At 36.1% G+C, this 16,322-nt stretch overlaps 1 protein-coding gene across 1 annotated transcript; it reads left to right on the forward strand.

Annotated features, from left to right (window-relative positions):
- The first annotated feature begins 1,165 nt into the window (after positions 1 to 1,165).
- Positions 1,166 to 11,136, forward strand: LOC121413901 (echinoidin-like). Its single transcript, XM_041606893.1, has 3 exons — positions 1,166 to 1,489; positions 8,954 to 9,982; positions 10,841 to 11,136. The coding sequence occupies exons 2-3, from the start codon at positions 9,697 to 9,699 to the stop codon at positions 11,068 to 11,070; spliced, it is 516 nt and encodes a 171-aa protein (XP_041462827.1). The 5' UTR covers positions 1,166 to 1,489; positions 8,954 to 9,696; the 3' UTR covers positions 11,071 to 11,136.
- Positions 11,137 to 16,322: the final 5,186 nt, after the last annotated feature.

Below are 16,322 nucleotides of genomic sequence, written 5' to 3' on the forward strand. Positions count from 1 at the left end.
GGAGACTGAAGACATCATCCACTCACTATTTCTTTTGTATTTTATTGTATGAAATACATGTATGAAATATTCTAATTTTCTTTCCATTGTCAAGTGAAACAAGGATTAATTCATCCCTGAATATGTGGAATTAGCATTGTTTACTACTGTATGGTTCAGTCAAGTTGGTCCTCATTGCCAAATCTGTAAAAAATGCAATATTGTATAATTCAAACAATAAAAAACAAAAGAAATAGTGAGTGATGGACATCATTGACTGACTCATTTGCATGTCACTGTTTTGTGAAAAATAAGTGAAACTTAAAAATGCCATAACTTCCTTATTTTACATCTGATTTTGATCAAATTTTCAGCGTTATGCTAGTTTGATTTTTCTCCATTTATTCAAATACAACATTTTTCTGGGGTGGACTTGACCTTTAAGAAAGCTAATTACAATTTTAAGTTTTGGATTTGTGACATCATAAACAAGCAGCTGCCCCATATGTTACATGTATGTACATGTAATATAAAATCCATTAATTTCACTTTTTTAATGGTTCCTGATGACTTATTTTTTGTTTTCTTTTCATGTTAGGGTGTGAAATGGTAAGTCTATTGATACACAAATCGTACAGTAAAAACAATTTTCAATTTTCTGAGAAAATGATATTTAAGATTTTTTTTCACCAATCGCCATGTAGGAATGCTGCTCGCATATGACATCACAAATCAAATAATTAAAATTCTAATAACTTTTTAATTATTTGATAGAAAATTCTCAAACCCTCGGCAATGTATTTTATCATGTTTTCTGCTATTTTAAAATAGGCTTTTTGCCAGGGTGAACTTTCCCTTTAACTCATTATAACTCTTTAAAATTGGCCTAATTATTGGGTTCTCTCTCTCTCTTTCTATTTTTTTTTTACATATTTACATGTTCTATACCCTGTTCTAACTTCTCCCCCTCTGGTTCTCTCTGACTTCCTCCCTTGTCCATATCACCATAAATTATGAACAATTGAATAGATTATAATTCCCTTGCATCTTAAAACCATGATCACCTGTTTTTTTTTCTTTATCCCAGTTTAGTATTATTCCCTACACACCTTTCCTCCACCCCCCCCCCCCCTCTCCCTCTATCTCCTTTTATCTGGATAATAATGATCTCTCTCTCTCTCTTTCCCTCTGCTCTCACTCTCTCTCTCCCGTACTACACCGCAGCACCGTGAAAGTATACTTTCCATCTGTGCGGGTACATCTGCATACCACATGGAAAGCTGTGAAGGGCTTCGCACTCTTGTTGGTCACCCATAAACACTCTACTCCTGATTAAGTTTCTCTCACGCTACCGATTAAAACTCAGCCAGGCGGCATTTATTACTTCATTTCTTAATAACTCTTGCCAAGAAAGAGGAACTGGATTTATTCAACTCTAAACATCTATCAAGTGTGGCAAACTTTTTTCCAATCTCATTAGGCAGTGAGCTAAAGAGTAGTGAGATTGAAGGTAAGTACCTATTGATTATCCTTTTACTCATTTCATTTTATACCAACATTTTAATGTTAATTTATCATCTATTAGGCTAGTTTTTCACTTGATTAGCTATCTCATTTTTTGCTGACAAGTTGAGTTGATTTGTATATATAATTGACTACAAATAATTATAAGAAAGCTCCTAACATGTGAACAATTCATTTGACAAAATAGTGTTCAGTTCAAATAAATTTTTGAAAACATGTCTTGTAAATAAAAAGATTTGGTTAACTTTTTGTTTTTACTTTGTACTTCTGTTATTCTGCAGTTTGTACTTGCTTTTATTTCCTTTCACTCTACCTTAGGAGTGATCTTACACTTTACATCTGAGTGGAAAAAATGAATAATTAAAAAAAACACTCCTCATTGTTTAAAAGTTTGTTTTTTTTTATCAAAGAATATGTTAAAACTCATCTTTTGCAAAAACTTATATCAATGTACATTTACATGCCAATATCCCAAAATACCCACAAAATATTTTGCAGAGGTAGAGATCCAGATTTTTTTTTTTTTACAGATGTGGTCAATATAATCTCATTTAGCAATACATACTGGCAATAATAGTGCATGGATCCGTATACACACGTATGTGGTAAATTGTTATTTACATAACATAAACCATGGTTGATATCATTATCATCATTCTATTAAATTGCTGTTACCTGCTAATGCAGACTTTGATTAACATTGGCGTTAAAGCCATTGAGTGCTATGGACACTTTGAATACTACCAGGGATAAGAGCCACAGAGCATCCATCCTACATCCTTAAAACTTTTTTTGAAATCCCCCTAACCACCTCAAAAATCAAATATAATCTCTTATCACAAACCTCTGTCAACTCCACCGGAAATGAAATATCATTAAGCTTTTCAGCGAGCCGCCCCAAAACATCAAGCGTGCGGGAGGCGGCCGTCCACGGTCGGGTTTTTATCTTTTTCCCACCCCTGAGGTTAGAGTCTGATTGAATTAATGTTGCATTTTGACAGGATTCTAACAAATTTGATTTTTCTTTATAGAGCTCTAGTGATGTGGTGATAGGGATAAGAGTTGGATTCATTTATTTTGGATCTAAAAGGGGGTGAGGGTCTTCTGAACATGATATTAGCAGACAAAATAACTTTGGGTGAAAAAGCTGGCCTACTTTTAGCAAGGATACATGTAGGTACATACAGTGTACATGTGTACTACAGTATAAGAGCATCCCAACCTCCCAACCCCCTCCCCCCAAAAAAAAAGAAATAACAATAATAATAGTAATAATAATAATAAAAAAAGTGAACAAATAAATTCATAAACAAATAAAATAAATACATAAATAAATATATATTAGAAATAAACAAATAAATCATATTTCAAGAAACAAATTAATTACATTAAGAGAAATAAATAAATGAATAGAATAAATAAATGACTAAACAATGATACAAAAACAAATAAATTGAAGCCTGTTTTTCTTGATAATATTGTGTCATAACCTTTTATAAAATGTTTGATTGCATAGAAGTATATGTAACATGACTACTTTGACAACTGTGATGAATGAATGAGTTTATTACCAAAACAAACACAGCCAAACTTTTGTTGTCAAAATACAAAATACAGTTTTAAAAACTATTTATCTATGAGTCAGCAAAATGGAAACCAAAATGATGAGTTTGACATTTTTACATTGTCAGCAATAGAATGAGATAGAAGAAAAAGATGCAGACACGCACTAGATGAAATAAACTGAGAGACAGAAACAGACTGAGGAAAAATATGCTTGGTCATATAATCATTTTCACAGACTGCAATTGCATTTCATTTCATGATTGCCTTATAAATAAACAATGAAACCCTACTTTACATATCATCAGTCCATATTGCTATACACTATGTGCATATATTATAGAGAGGGAATAAACTGTCAGATCATTGGTAGGGTTGGACTTGGTGATGAATGACACATCTAGCCCACTAAATCCTAGATTTTTCCGCTAGATTCGTACCCTGAGCGGAGCCACGCGAGGGACGTTAAGGAGACTGATGAAGCATAGGATCTAGGGATTGAGAGCAAAATGCAGTGAAATTCGATCTCCGATGAACGCTTCTGTCCCGGGGATTTCAAGTTCGGAAGAGAAAAGTTTGTTTGGTCCGAAAAGTTGCAGAAGTGTACTTTATGGTTAGGTTCAAGAACAGAAGTATGACTGTTAATAAGGGCTGCATGTAGTTACTGAAACAAAGACATTACTGTTTAATAAGAAATGCTTGTCTGTGTTCCCAATGTGCAGGATAGCTCAGAAAGCATGAGGAAATTGTGTGGGGAGGGGAAGGGGAGGGGTGGGGAAGGGGGTAGAGCTCTTGCATTTGACCACCACAATGGAAGTCATCATTTCCAGCAATTCTCTGGATGACCTAAAAACATCTAACCTGAACAAAACAGTAAGGCATTAAAATGTCCATGAAAGTTAATGAAGGGATATTGGCTCAAATCATTAGATAGAAAGTGAAGTCTGGAGGCAATATTGGTAATGTCTGCTTCGCTGTCGTAGAAACCTGTGCTTTTCTAATTTACGACTCATTTTCCACAACTTTTTGAAAATATTATCTTGTGGCATGTGTCCCTTGCTTTCTCTATGTTTAGTACAACTGTCAATTTCGAAAAAAAAATGTTGCTGTTCGAATACCCTGGAAATTCAAGTTGTTTTCAAGTCGCTGATAGCTTTAAAAACAATATAATAATGAAGTATTTCTGAGCCTCAGTTTGCAAGAAAATAGAGTTCTATGAAAAGAGGAACATCCAGTATAAAAATAATTTTATGTCAAATGTAGGTTCTATGACATTTGCTCCTAACAACAATTGTCCAGACTGAAAATACACGCATTCAGCCATATTTAATTTTGAAAATGATTGTAACTATTAAAGGGGAAGGTCTCATTGTAAATGAAACTGGCTTCTACTGATTTCTCAAAGGAGGAATAGCCTCCGTCAGGTCAAATTTAAGAATTATCTCCAAAAGATCTTCTTAACTCAATGTTAAGCTCTTTCGTTTCTCAGGGTCACAAATTGCACAGCAGAAGCTGATTTTTTTTTTCAGAGAGAAGAATAATTTCTTATGTTGAACCTATGAATAGGGTGTGACTATTCAAAACACATACATGTTAGAGTGGGTTTATTTCCAATATTTCCAATTGCCAACTCGTCTACTATCATTTGGTCTACCATCAGTTCATCTACTATCCACATGGTCTATTGCAAATTGGTCCACTCACCATTTAGTCTAATTACCAGTTGATCCTATAGCCATTTATTGCATATACCATTTGGTCTATTTGGACTATGTTTTAATAGTGCAAAATGAATAAATATGAAATGGATATTAGTCCAACTGGTTAATATACAGAATGGTCATAGATGAAATGGTGATTAGATGAAGTGATTATTGGACCAAATGGTTGTTGATGGATGGAATGGCATTAGGCTAAATGAAAGTAGACCATGTGGTGAGTGGACGAGTTGGCAGTAGACAAAATGGCAATTTACTGTTAGTGTTAAATAGACATACAATATCAGCGATCCGAAACGCAAAAAGTTAAAAGGTCAAACCAAGGTCAAGCCAATGGAAACTGTAACGTACCCGCTTTATTGGGAAGATATTTTGGGATGTGCAAGTGATATTACCTGCAAATAGTTTAATGAGTTCTTATGGTTAGTTCTTATGGGAATTCTTTTCTTTTTACTTGACATCATCAATTGATGGGCAAATGGCCGTATCCGATTCGTTGCATATTCGTTGCAGAGTACAGGCAAAGCACCATACAATAAATTCACATTTTCACAACGAATCAATGATTAAAAATCATATTTGACAGTTACTACAATTTTGTATCATTGAATGTTAAAAGCATTACCCAGATATAATTATTGAACCTAAAAAACTTTAAATCCTTGAGTTTTTTAAGTTGAGGCATCAAGTGCAAGCAGCTATCTTGTATGAATTCAATGAAAGCACAAATAAAGTTGAAAATTATTTGACCTATGCATTCAACACACCAAAAAAAAACTTGAATCACCTTGAATCATTAAAACTAATTTATATGCAAATTTATAATATATGACAAATAGTGCGCTTCTACTAAAAAGCATTTGAGGTCAAAAAATTAAAAATAAAACAATCTGAATTTATAATGAATTTTCATCAACCTTCATTATTTATGTTTCTCTCATTTTATTATCAAAATCAAATTGACACAGCACACAAGGGTGGACTCCTCCTTTATAAATGCATGGACCTTTACACCAAGGGGCTTCTTTCACCATCTAACTAGATCAATGCTCAGTATACGAAAGATCCAATTGATCACAAAACAAGCACAAATTTGCAGTTACATGATCATCTTGTTTAATAGGGGTGGGGGGCACTCACACATATTGGTGGTACGGGGACGTGCCGCTTTGATGACACCCCTTTTCAGACCTAATTTTCAGTTCTCTAGATACTCCAAATGACAAAAGTTCAGTTCAGAAGCCGCCCAGCGCCATTCGCAAGACCCCCATTACGAGACATCTCAGTTCCCCAGCCCAGCCAAAATTGTCAAGCGTGAACACCGCATGTGAGAGATGCACGTACGACTTCGCAACTCCCTACATATAACTAGTAGACGCTCCATGCATGGCTAGCGCATTCACAGCGCTATGGTGCACTGTACGTACAGCGCCGCGATCCCGTTCCATTGACCGTTTTTCGCACACTACAATATATATCTAGTTCCAAGAACCCATACTTTACCCTTTTAGTCAGTTCCTTAGACCCCCATTTCAGAGTTTCGTGAGGCACACCCCAATAAAAAATAATTTGAGTGCCCCACCACCCCGGAAATAGGGGACTGCTCCATAAAGACCTACAATTGTGGTAACTTTGCCAACTACTATGGAATCCTCAATTTTGATTGGCTAATAAGCCCTGATACCAAGGTAGAACCATGGTAGTTACCATATCTTTTATAGCAAAGTTTAAATAATAATAGGTAATACATTTAGGACCCAGATCTATGTATGAACTGAACCTAGATCATTCAAAGTTTGAAATTTCCAATTGATTGTAAATCTTTGAGTACCAGGGTCCGGAACTGTATCACCTTCACATCCGCATCATGATCTGTTTTGATATTTAGTCTATATGAGTGCAGTGATCAGTATCTGTTTAGTTTAATGTTCTGGGGTTGTGTACGAGCATATGGATTGGATCCATGGTACGAGACTGTAGATTTGGGATGTACAAATATAGGGATATATGTTAGAGTTATACACAAACGCATACGCATTCCATTGCTTTGTTCCCAATAAAAGCAATTAGTCACAAATTGATGACCTTGTCAAGATATAAAATTTTAAAAAAGTCTGAACTTAGGAGCTAATCTCAAAGTAATGTCTTTCAAGATATTGTCAATTGTCTGGGAGAAAATATTGGGTCACCAATTCAGAAGGTACATGAATCCCCATCCCCCACATACACAGATACAACTTACTGGGCGAGTCTATCCACATTCCAAATATAGAAATGTTCTACATTTACATCAAGATGCTAAAAACTGTTGTTGGCTCAGTGGTAGAGCACCCATCTCATGAATGGGAGCCATGGGTTCAAAATCCCCTGTCGAGTCATACCAAAAGAATTTTGAATATGTGATCTTCCGCCTTCCTGCAATGTGCTCGGCATTTAGATTGAAGAAGGGTAGAGTAATAGTACAATATCATCATGTTTATGCCGGGCCCACTATTAGAGCAGTTTCATATGTGAAGTGGCTACCCTAGCTACATGTAGATAAACATTATCATTATCTATGTTACAACTATATTACAATGGTATCTATGTTACAAAATCTAATGTACTATGCAAAATTGCAAACCCTTCATATCAACATGGATAGAATCAATTAATAGGGGTATCATGAACCAACAGATATCGATTAAACAACCCCTATTCTGACTGATAAAGGTGAATGAGATCTTGTTTACAGTTATAGTTTCAAGTGACACAATTTTTGAAATAGTTCACCTGATTTCATTTGTGCGAATCTCCTGTTTTTGTTATCGTCTCATTTTTAAAAGTATTTTTCAACCGAGAAATACATCAACTTACAGTCGTGATCAGAACCACTCCTGATAAGACTTCAGGAAATAATTACCACACATAAACTGCCCCTTCATATTGGTATTTTGTCTACACACAACTTGTCTCTTCTATATCTGATGGGCAATGTCTCTGTTTTGGTGGCAAATGTTAAATTCATTAATTATGCTCATTGGCTTAATACTTGGTTTCAGTGAAAAACAAGAACAAACATCTTACAAAACAATGTTAACAAGAAAACATTCTAGGAAAATAAAGTTAAGACAGTGAAAGTATGTTAGTACCGAGGGGGGGAGCACACCAATCATAATCTTACATGGACTTTCAAAATGTACCCTAAACAAGAAATCACCAGTTGATCGCCAAATACCCTTAACAAGTATTTTGTCATGTAATCCCCATCCAAAATAATATTCAAATGTTTCAATATGATAGTCAGATCAGGCTGTTGAAAAGTATACTTCTTTTTGCTAGTGCCCTTGTAATGACAATGGCCTCACCCCTGCAAAAGTATGAACTTTGACGAGATGTTCATTTACATATGTATCCAGCTCTGTGAATGATAATTATGATGGGTAATGTTCCTGTTGTGGCGATGCATTATGGTACCCTGTTCTATTTGCGAATCATTTTCTATTTAATCTTGGTTTATTCTTGGTTTCCCTTTTTTCAAGCCTTTGAGGCTTTTTGGGATACCTTTTTCTTTCATTATATTTTTTAAATCTCATCTTAATGTTTCATGGTTATATATGTATATTTATGTTCAAATGGATGATATTTGTATGTTTTTACATGCATTATTATTGGAAGAAATAAATGAGAGTACTTTCACTCTCCCTCATTTCAATTTAATGTACACATACATGTAGATGACCACAGTCATTTCTTTATAAAAATTGGTATGATCACACTGCTTAATGGGCATTTCTGAACAGAGAGATGCCTGACATACGTGTAGACCCTTCATGAATTATAGATTCTGAGAATATCAACAACTAGAAACCATCTATCCTAACCTGAAAAAGTGCTATTCTAGCCCTTACATTAAACTTCTTTCAAAATGATTTCTCAGAGCAATCACATATCGGAGCTTTAGCTTCCATCACTCAGCATCCAACATTCGTCATAATACTCTACTTGGACAGAATACTAGGATTTCACCTTTCAGATGCCAAGCTAAAATAATATCATCTATTGTCTATTAGAAATTCTTTGAAATTCAACTTTGCATAATATGAAATCAACTGCAACCCTGTCATCTTTTGCCATTTTTTTTTTGTTATTCCATTTGATGAATCAACCCTCTCTTCTTCTTCTCCTAGGTAACACATTGAAGAGAGAATTGGAAGGGATCAATCAGATCATTCAGATTTTGGCAAGGTACTATCTGCAGATGAAACAACCAACACCACAAGTTCCTCATCAACATCTCTAATGGACAAATAGTAGCAAGATTGGCAGAAAGAAACAAGAACTCTCATTATTCTAGCTTGGCAACGCACATACAAGTTGATGGGACTACACGAGATCAATTTGCACCGTACCATCGAGAACTGGGGTAATGCTGTCAATATGCCAGAGGAGGTTGGGATATCATTTTGTTGATGAAAATGTCATGGATACATATATTTGGATAATCAACAGTCTGTGAGTCTCCATTTGATGAAATGTGATGGCCAATGAGTGACTACAACATCAGATTCCCAAAAGGTCTATTCTTAACATCAGGTTCTTGACAAAGAGGGGGATTCATAAGCATAAAATAAGGAGCCTATTCATTGAACTTCATGAAAATCAACTGGATCGATTAATACTAAACTTAAGTTTGCACAGTGAGCCTCGCTATATGACAAACCAGCCAAGAAGCATTGAGAGATCATTTCACACTAGATGGACATCCTCACTGAGAAAGAGTGCCTCCACCACCACAACCGATCATTTCCTACCAAGTCATCTAATGCCAACTTCATACTGCAAGATCGGAGACTCTGAGTAAAGCAACACTGTGACTTGTTTCATACCTCACAGGAAAGTTTACCATACAGCAGGGAGAACCACAGCAGCAATGGAGCTACCGATTGCATCTCTCCTCCTGCTATTGATCGCCTTTGAAGCGGTTGCCGCGGTCACCTACTGCCCGCCGCTCTGGACGCACTACCAGTTTGACCATGGGATATTCTGCTACCGTTTCTTCGGTAAGCGCGTGAAGTGGTCCGAGGCGGAGGTAACATGCGCAGGGTACTCCTCCTGCAAGGGGGAGGAGATGGCTCACATAGTTTCCATGACGTCGCCGGAGGAGGAGATGTTCATCACAGAGTTAAGGCAGAGCATCACTGGAATGTTTGGTGGAGGTATGTCCAAAAGACTCCAAATTTCTTTCTTTTTCATCTTCAATAAAATCTTTTTTTTCCAATAAGGAATTCATGGTCCCAAAATGATAGTTATTGAAGACCTAAAACATTTAACAAGGGGAATGGAAAAAAAGGTGTTTGAAGTTGTCAATATAACTTTGATTCTAAAAGCAAAATTTTCATGAAATATTTTTTTTTATTTGACTGTATTTTGTAATACTTCATATATTCTAGGCTTGTCTGCCATCCCTCTACAGTATTCAAAACAGGTCCACTTTGACTGAATGTCAGTAGCAGAGATATTGGAAACTTAATTTTGTTTGTACCTTGCCAAATGCACAAATAATGAATTTAGTAATCATACTTGCTTGGATATTTCTATATGAAAATCAAAGATATTTACTTTTATCATTTTTCACTCCTTTATATCTCTTCCCCCTTTCCCATAAAACATTTTTTCATCATCATCACCATCATCACCACCACAATCACCATCATCATTATCATCACCACCATCATCATCACCACCACATTCACCATATTAATCATCATCACCACTACAATCGTCACCATCATCATCACTAACACCTGATAACCACCACCACCACCATCGCCATATTCCTCATCATATCACCAACACCACCCTCATCATATTCATCATCATCATAACCACTACCATAATCAACATCATCACTGCTAACACAATCACCATCACCTCTCATCACAACTTCCACCATCATAATTATCATCATCACCACTACCCCTCCCCTCCGGCTCTCCCCATCACCATCTTCATCTTTTTCATTAATCATCCTCACTACCAAAACCATGATCACCATTATCACTATCCTAACCCAGGAGACCCAGGGATGTGGATAGGTCTGTCAGACCGAGGCCACGAGGGCCAGTGGAGCTGGCTGGACAAATCACCCGTCAACTACACCAACTGGCACAGGGGCGAACCCAGCGACTCCGCCCAAATGGAAAACTGTGCCCGTCAGATTGTCCCCATGATGGGCGTGGCGGTCTGGGTGGATTCTTCGTGCCACGAGAGACATCCCTTTGTGTGTAAGATGCCTGCACAATAATCTCTTAATAACCAAGATCAGCAAGATATTATTTCATAAGATTTCACTTGGAAGCAATATAGTCACTAATATTTATTCCACATTGCATAGTAAGCATGCCTATATCCAGAGAGGGAAGCAACCTTGCCTAAACTTGGGATTGTACCAAAGACAATACAAGGGGAAGACCGGACACTTTGGCGATTCTTTGAAACACTCCATTTCTCTCATGGGGAAGGGCACTAAACAGCGTTGAGTATGTAAACCTTTGCACATCGGCATGTGGCTGTGTATAAAACATAGGGGGAAAATGAGAGAGGGCACAAGGGTGGCACATGTGGATAATTCCAGCTAATCTTTCTTAAAAAACTTTAAGATATATTATGTCCAATTTTAGAAAAAAAATTAGAAAAAAATGTCTAATATGTAAAAATCTACCATTTCTCTTGCATGTTTTGTACACAACCCAAAATGGCGATGCGCAATGATCTACATGTACTTGCTCAACGCTGTAGGGCGTTCTTCACGAGCATTTCTTCACATGCTCTTCTGAGTGTCCAGTCTTCCCTTTGAAGTGTCTTTGATTGTACCCACACATTAATATAGGGTGTTGCAAGAAACTTGCTTTAAAAAATAAAAATTTATCTGCTCAAGTTAAAATTCATCTACCACTTGTGAATTTGCAAATGAAATTTGTAATTGATTGCAGATATTTTCTTGCGACACCCCCTTAGACGAGCCTTTTCAAAGTGACTTTTTGTGTGATATTTTGGTGGGTGTAATTGTGTCATATTTTGAAGAGTGGGGTCCCTTCGTACCCCTTCTTTTTTTTGCTTGTCAGAAAATTCTGAAGAAAATGATCCTCTTTGTGGTGAAAAACCTTTTTTTCTGATTTTTTTTCAATAGCATTTATCATATCTTCCATGCTCAAAGTAGCATACCGATGAACTCTAGTCTGATCAGCAAGTGTGTCTCCATGCAAAGACTAACACATACAAAACTTGATGTTTCTATGACGGCCTTCAGTAAACAAAGCATGAGTAGGCTGCACATTCAGACCAGACCTGCCAACCTCTGGGAATGAAAAAAATGAACTCTAGTCTGATCAGCAAGTGTGTCTCCATGCAAAGACTAACACATACAAAACTTGATGTTTCTATGACGGCCTTCAGTAAACAAAGCATGAGTAGGCTGCACATTCAGACCAGACCTGCCAACCTCTGGGAATGAAAAACTGTATTCTGTGATAAAAAAACCGTATTTTTCCCCAAAAAAGTGTATTTCAGAATAAAATGCTTGTTGCACTTGCTCATCGTGGCGCTCAAGCTGCATGCAAGCTAAGATGCATACTGCTCTAGCAGATGAAAAAAAAAGCATTGAAACATGTGTATATCTCACCCTGGTTTTAACAAAATGATTGAAAAAAAAGTTAACTGAAATTGATATAATAACCATATTTGTGTAGGTTTTATAATACTGAGACATATGGAGATGATTTTTCTCAATAAATTTTGATTTTGGTTTAAATTTTTTTTTTACCAAAAACATATTTTTTTAAAGAAAAAAAGTACTGCCATATTTTGGTTGCAAACATGTACTAAATATGGCTAAAATGTTCTGGGGCCCATTGCAGAAAGAGTTGCGTTTAAGCGCAAGTCAAAAAATCAATCGCAAGTCAAAAATGTGCGCTGTTGATTGGTTGAAAATCAAGTTGCGCATGATTTTTAGAGTTGCGTTTGATTGCAACTCTTTCTGCAACGGGCCCCTGGTTGGCAGGTCTGTCAGACCCTTATAAACTTGAGTGATGGGTTTGCACAGCAGACTACACGTAGATAAATTCTATGCCCTCAGTAGAGATTCATGATCCATGGAGTCTGACTAACCACATATGAGAAAGACAATCCCAGCAAATTAAATGTTTAAATTATTGAGAAAATGCCAAAGAAAATTTGGCAAGAAGAAAATGTCTGACCTGAAAAATCAATTTTCACCTGTAGGGTTTATCTGTTAATGAAATCGTCATTCTGGTCTGGAAATGTGTATTTCAAATTCAACATAAAGAAATGGATGACAAAATGAGTCACTTTTTCTAAAATCATAAGGGACATCAATGGAGATTAACTTTGTAAAATGATTTTTAAAAAATGTGCCATCCCTAAGGCTAATTATTAATTTCATTATTTATCTAAATACGAATGAATGTTGTCTTATGGTGAGTTGTACATGGTCTTTATATTTTATTCAATCATTTTGTATGTTATAGGCCTCATATTGTAACCATACACCGAGAGGGGGGGGGAATAAATATAAGATACGTATGTGCCGCGGTCGAGATCCCATTCTTAGCCTAAATTTCCGTTCCAGAGCATCACCAATTTAGAAAGCCATAGAAATTCCTATTTTTCCCTGTTCCAGAGAAGATCAAATGTGTGATTCTCGTTGCGCTACCATAGCCACTACCTTGTACGATAATGAGTTTTGGAGACCCCCGCTTTTTTATGTGGTTAGGTCAAGAGCATTGCATTTTTAGCAATCGTTGATCCAAGAGTCTTCCCGGAGACCCCCATTTTAAGACCTTGATTTAGTTTCAGAGCCCCCTATTTTCGACTTTGCTGTGGCATATAGGTATCATGTTATTATTTGAGTAGCAAAATGTGTGAAATTCTATTCCCTAAGAATGGTTGTGTCCTCATTTACGATAAAACCAGTTTAACGAGGCAAAGCGATCTTGAAAACTACATCACGAGGTGGTTTTACAAACTGGTTTGGAAGATCACTTCCAAGATCGCTTTGACCGTTCTCATTACAAACTTACATGTAGTTTCCACTCAACTAGTTTCCACAAACTAGTTTTAGGAACATAGTGAGAACGGTGTCTCTCTCTCTCTGCTTCCCCACCCCCATAAAAAAATATCAGGAAACATCAAAACTTTCAAGCCCACATCCCACTTCCCAAAGGGATTATTACAGTTCAAAGACTCCTAGGAACATTGTGAATTGTATTTTCTTTCCAGAACTGCAATGAACTCATGGAAGTTCTCTGTACATTGATGCAGGAAATGTGAGAAAAATGTAAGAAAAACAACTCAAGAAGGGAATGAAATGGTTGTGACTTGTATTCTCTCTGACCAAACTGTACGTAGCTAGCTGGTCATATTCAAAGTTGAATGTACTGAACTTTGAAATGTTAATGTACATGTGATAATCAACACCAGTGCCTTCAAAGCTTGTTTCATACAATGTACAGCCTACTGAGGAAGGTCTGTTTTCTATGATTTGTACTGTCTTGTGAAAAAAGTGTAGCAAATTTACATTTGTATATAAAGTTCTGGAATAGCTCTCATATGAAGCAGGTGGGTGTTTCATAAAGCTGTTCGTAAGTTAAGATCAACTTTAAGAACGACTGGTGATCCTTTCTTATGGTACATGTATATGATATGTTCATTGGCGATGGTTGAAAGCGTAAGAAAGAATCACCAGTCATTCTTAAAGTCGCTCTTGACTTACGAACAGCTTTATGAAATCCCTCAGGTGGAAAGATAGAAAAATAAACTATGCTCCTCTAAAATGGTTATGATTTTAAAACATAACATAACAATTGGATAAAAATTTCCCTGTCAGGCCCATGTACATCTTGGAAGATGAAGAGTGTGGTTTTGGCATTAAAATCAATTACCTAGAAAGAAGCAGTCATCAACTTTCATTGCTTAATTCAATAGCTACGTACGGGTCCTACTCCTTTTACATGAAACAAATATAACATATGCATGCAGTTCTAGGGATTTTAGGTATTAAAACATGGAAGCATGTGTGTATATCAGGAGGGGGGGTACTAGCTGTTTAACTGTACAGTAGACACGTGCAACCAGAAAAACATGTACATGTACATCATAAAGAGGGTATTTTTGCGGGTCGATAGCAGAAAGTGACAGGAGTCGGTCAAAAGATTTCTTTTTATACAAAGAATTGTTATTAATAGATCTTCAGATCTCTGAAAAAAAAAACTTTAAGAGTTCCATAGTTGTATTTTTATTCTTTCCGCGGTATTGATCTTGATTTCCCTACCACAGAAGCACAGGTTACCAGTATTAGGGCCCTACACAAAAAGTTGAACCCCTCCCCCCCCCTTTCTCTGAGACGACTGACCCCTTTCTCACCGGTGACTTAATACCATTTAACCTTAATCATGTCATGTATTGAACCATTTCAACATGACATATTCCCCTCTTCATTTCAAAATGCCCCCACGCACCTTTATAATGCCACTGGTCCATGACCTGATTTTGGAACAAATCACATTTTGCTGTACCTGAAAATGTGAATGAACTTGAATCTATTTATTTGAGGTTCAAACTGTAAGATTACTAATAGAAGAATGTGGATGATTGCAAGCCTTTATTTTGTGTGCGGTGGTACAATAATCTGAAAAAGTAAATCCACAGAGGTTGGCATATTAACATTTGACTTCAAGTATAATAGTTATTCCTGTTTATAGGCTATCTTGTGTATAAATTATAGGTTACATGTTAAAGTAGCAAAGTACATGTAGGCCTATATTCAACACTGGTGACTTTATATTGAAACTATTTCTAATGTTTATTTTTTTGTACATGTTGCTTTATCTAACATTCTGAAACAGGATCTCCTTGATTTTCATCTTTTATTCATTTTCTTTCTTTCTTTCTTGTTTTTGTTCTTACTATTAAGCATGTATCTTTATTTTATGTGTAATACCATCACAATGTCTACCTCCAAAACAGGAAAGAGTTGTAATTAAATGCATCTGAAAAATCAATCACATGTCACAAATGCATGCTTTTCAATAGTTGAAAGTAATTCAAATACATGTACTTCAAATTGATTAGCAAAATGCTTTGAAAAACAACAGCTTTCTATGGGCATGTATTTCAATATTTCAAGTATATTCGTTGAGAGATGCACAGTATTCAATATTATTGTACTCTTCATTTCAAAGAGATTTTTGGCATAATAATTGTAAAATGTGGAAGTATAGAAATTACACCAGACTAAATTTTGTTTAAGTCATGAAAATTGATACATTAGTCGTAAAACTGATTCATTCGTCAGAAGTGCATTGGCTCCCCTATGGGGCATGATGCACTGTGTATGTTAAATCACCACAGTAGTTATAGGGAGAAAATACAGACAGATGCCTCATGGTGTGATTCAACTTGACAAATGAACCAAATCAACTTTTTCTAAAAGCACTGAATAAAAAAAATAAAAGAAATCGAAATGTGTTTTTATTTTGA

The sequence above is a fragment of the Lytechinus variegatus genome, chromosome 4 (assembly GCF_018143015.1).
Source record: "Lytechinus variegatus isolate NC3 chromosome 4, Lvar_3.0, whole genome shotgun sequence".
Classification (NCBI taxonomy): Eukaryota; Metazoa; Echinodermata; class Echinoidea; order Temnopleuroida; family Toxopneustidae; genus Lytechinus; species Lytechinus variegatus.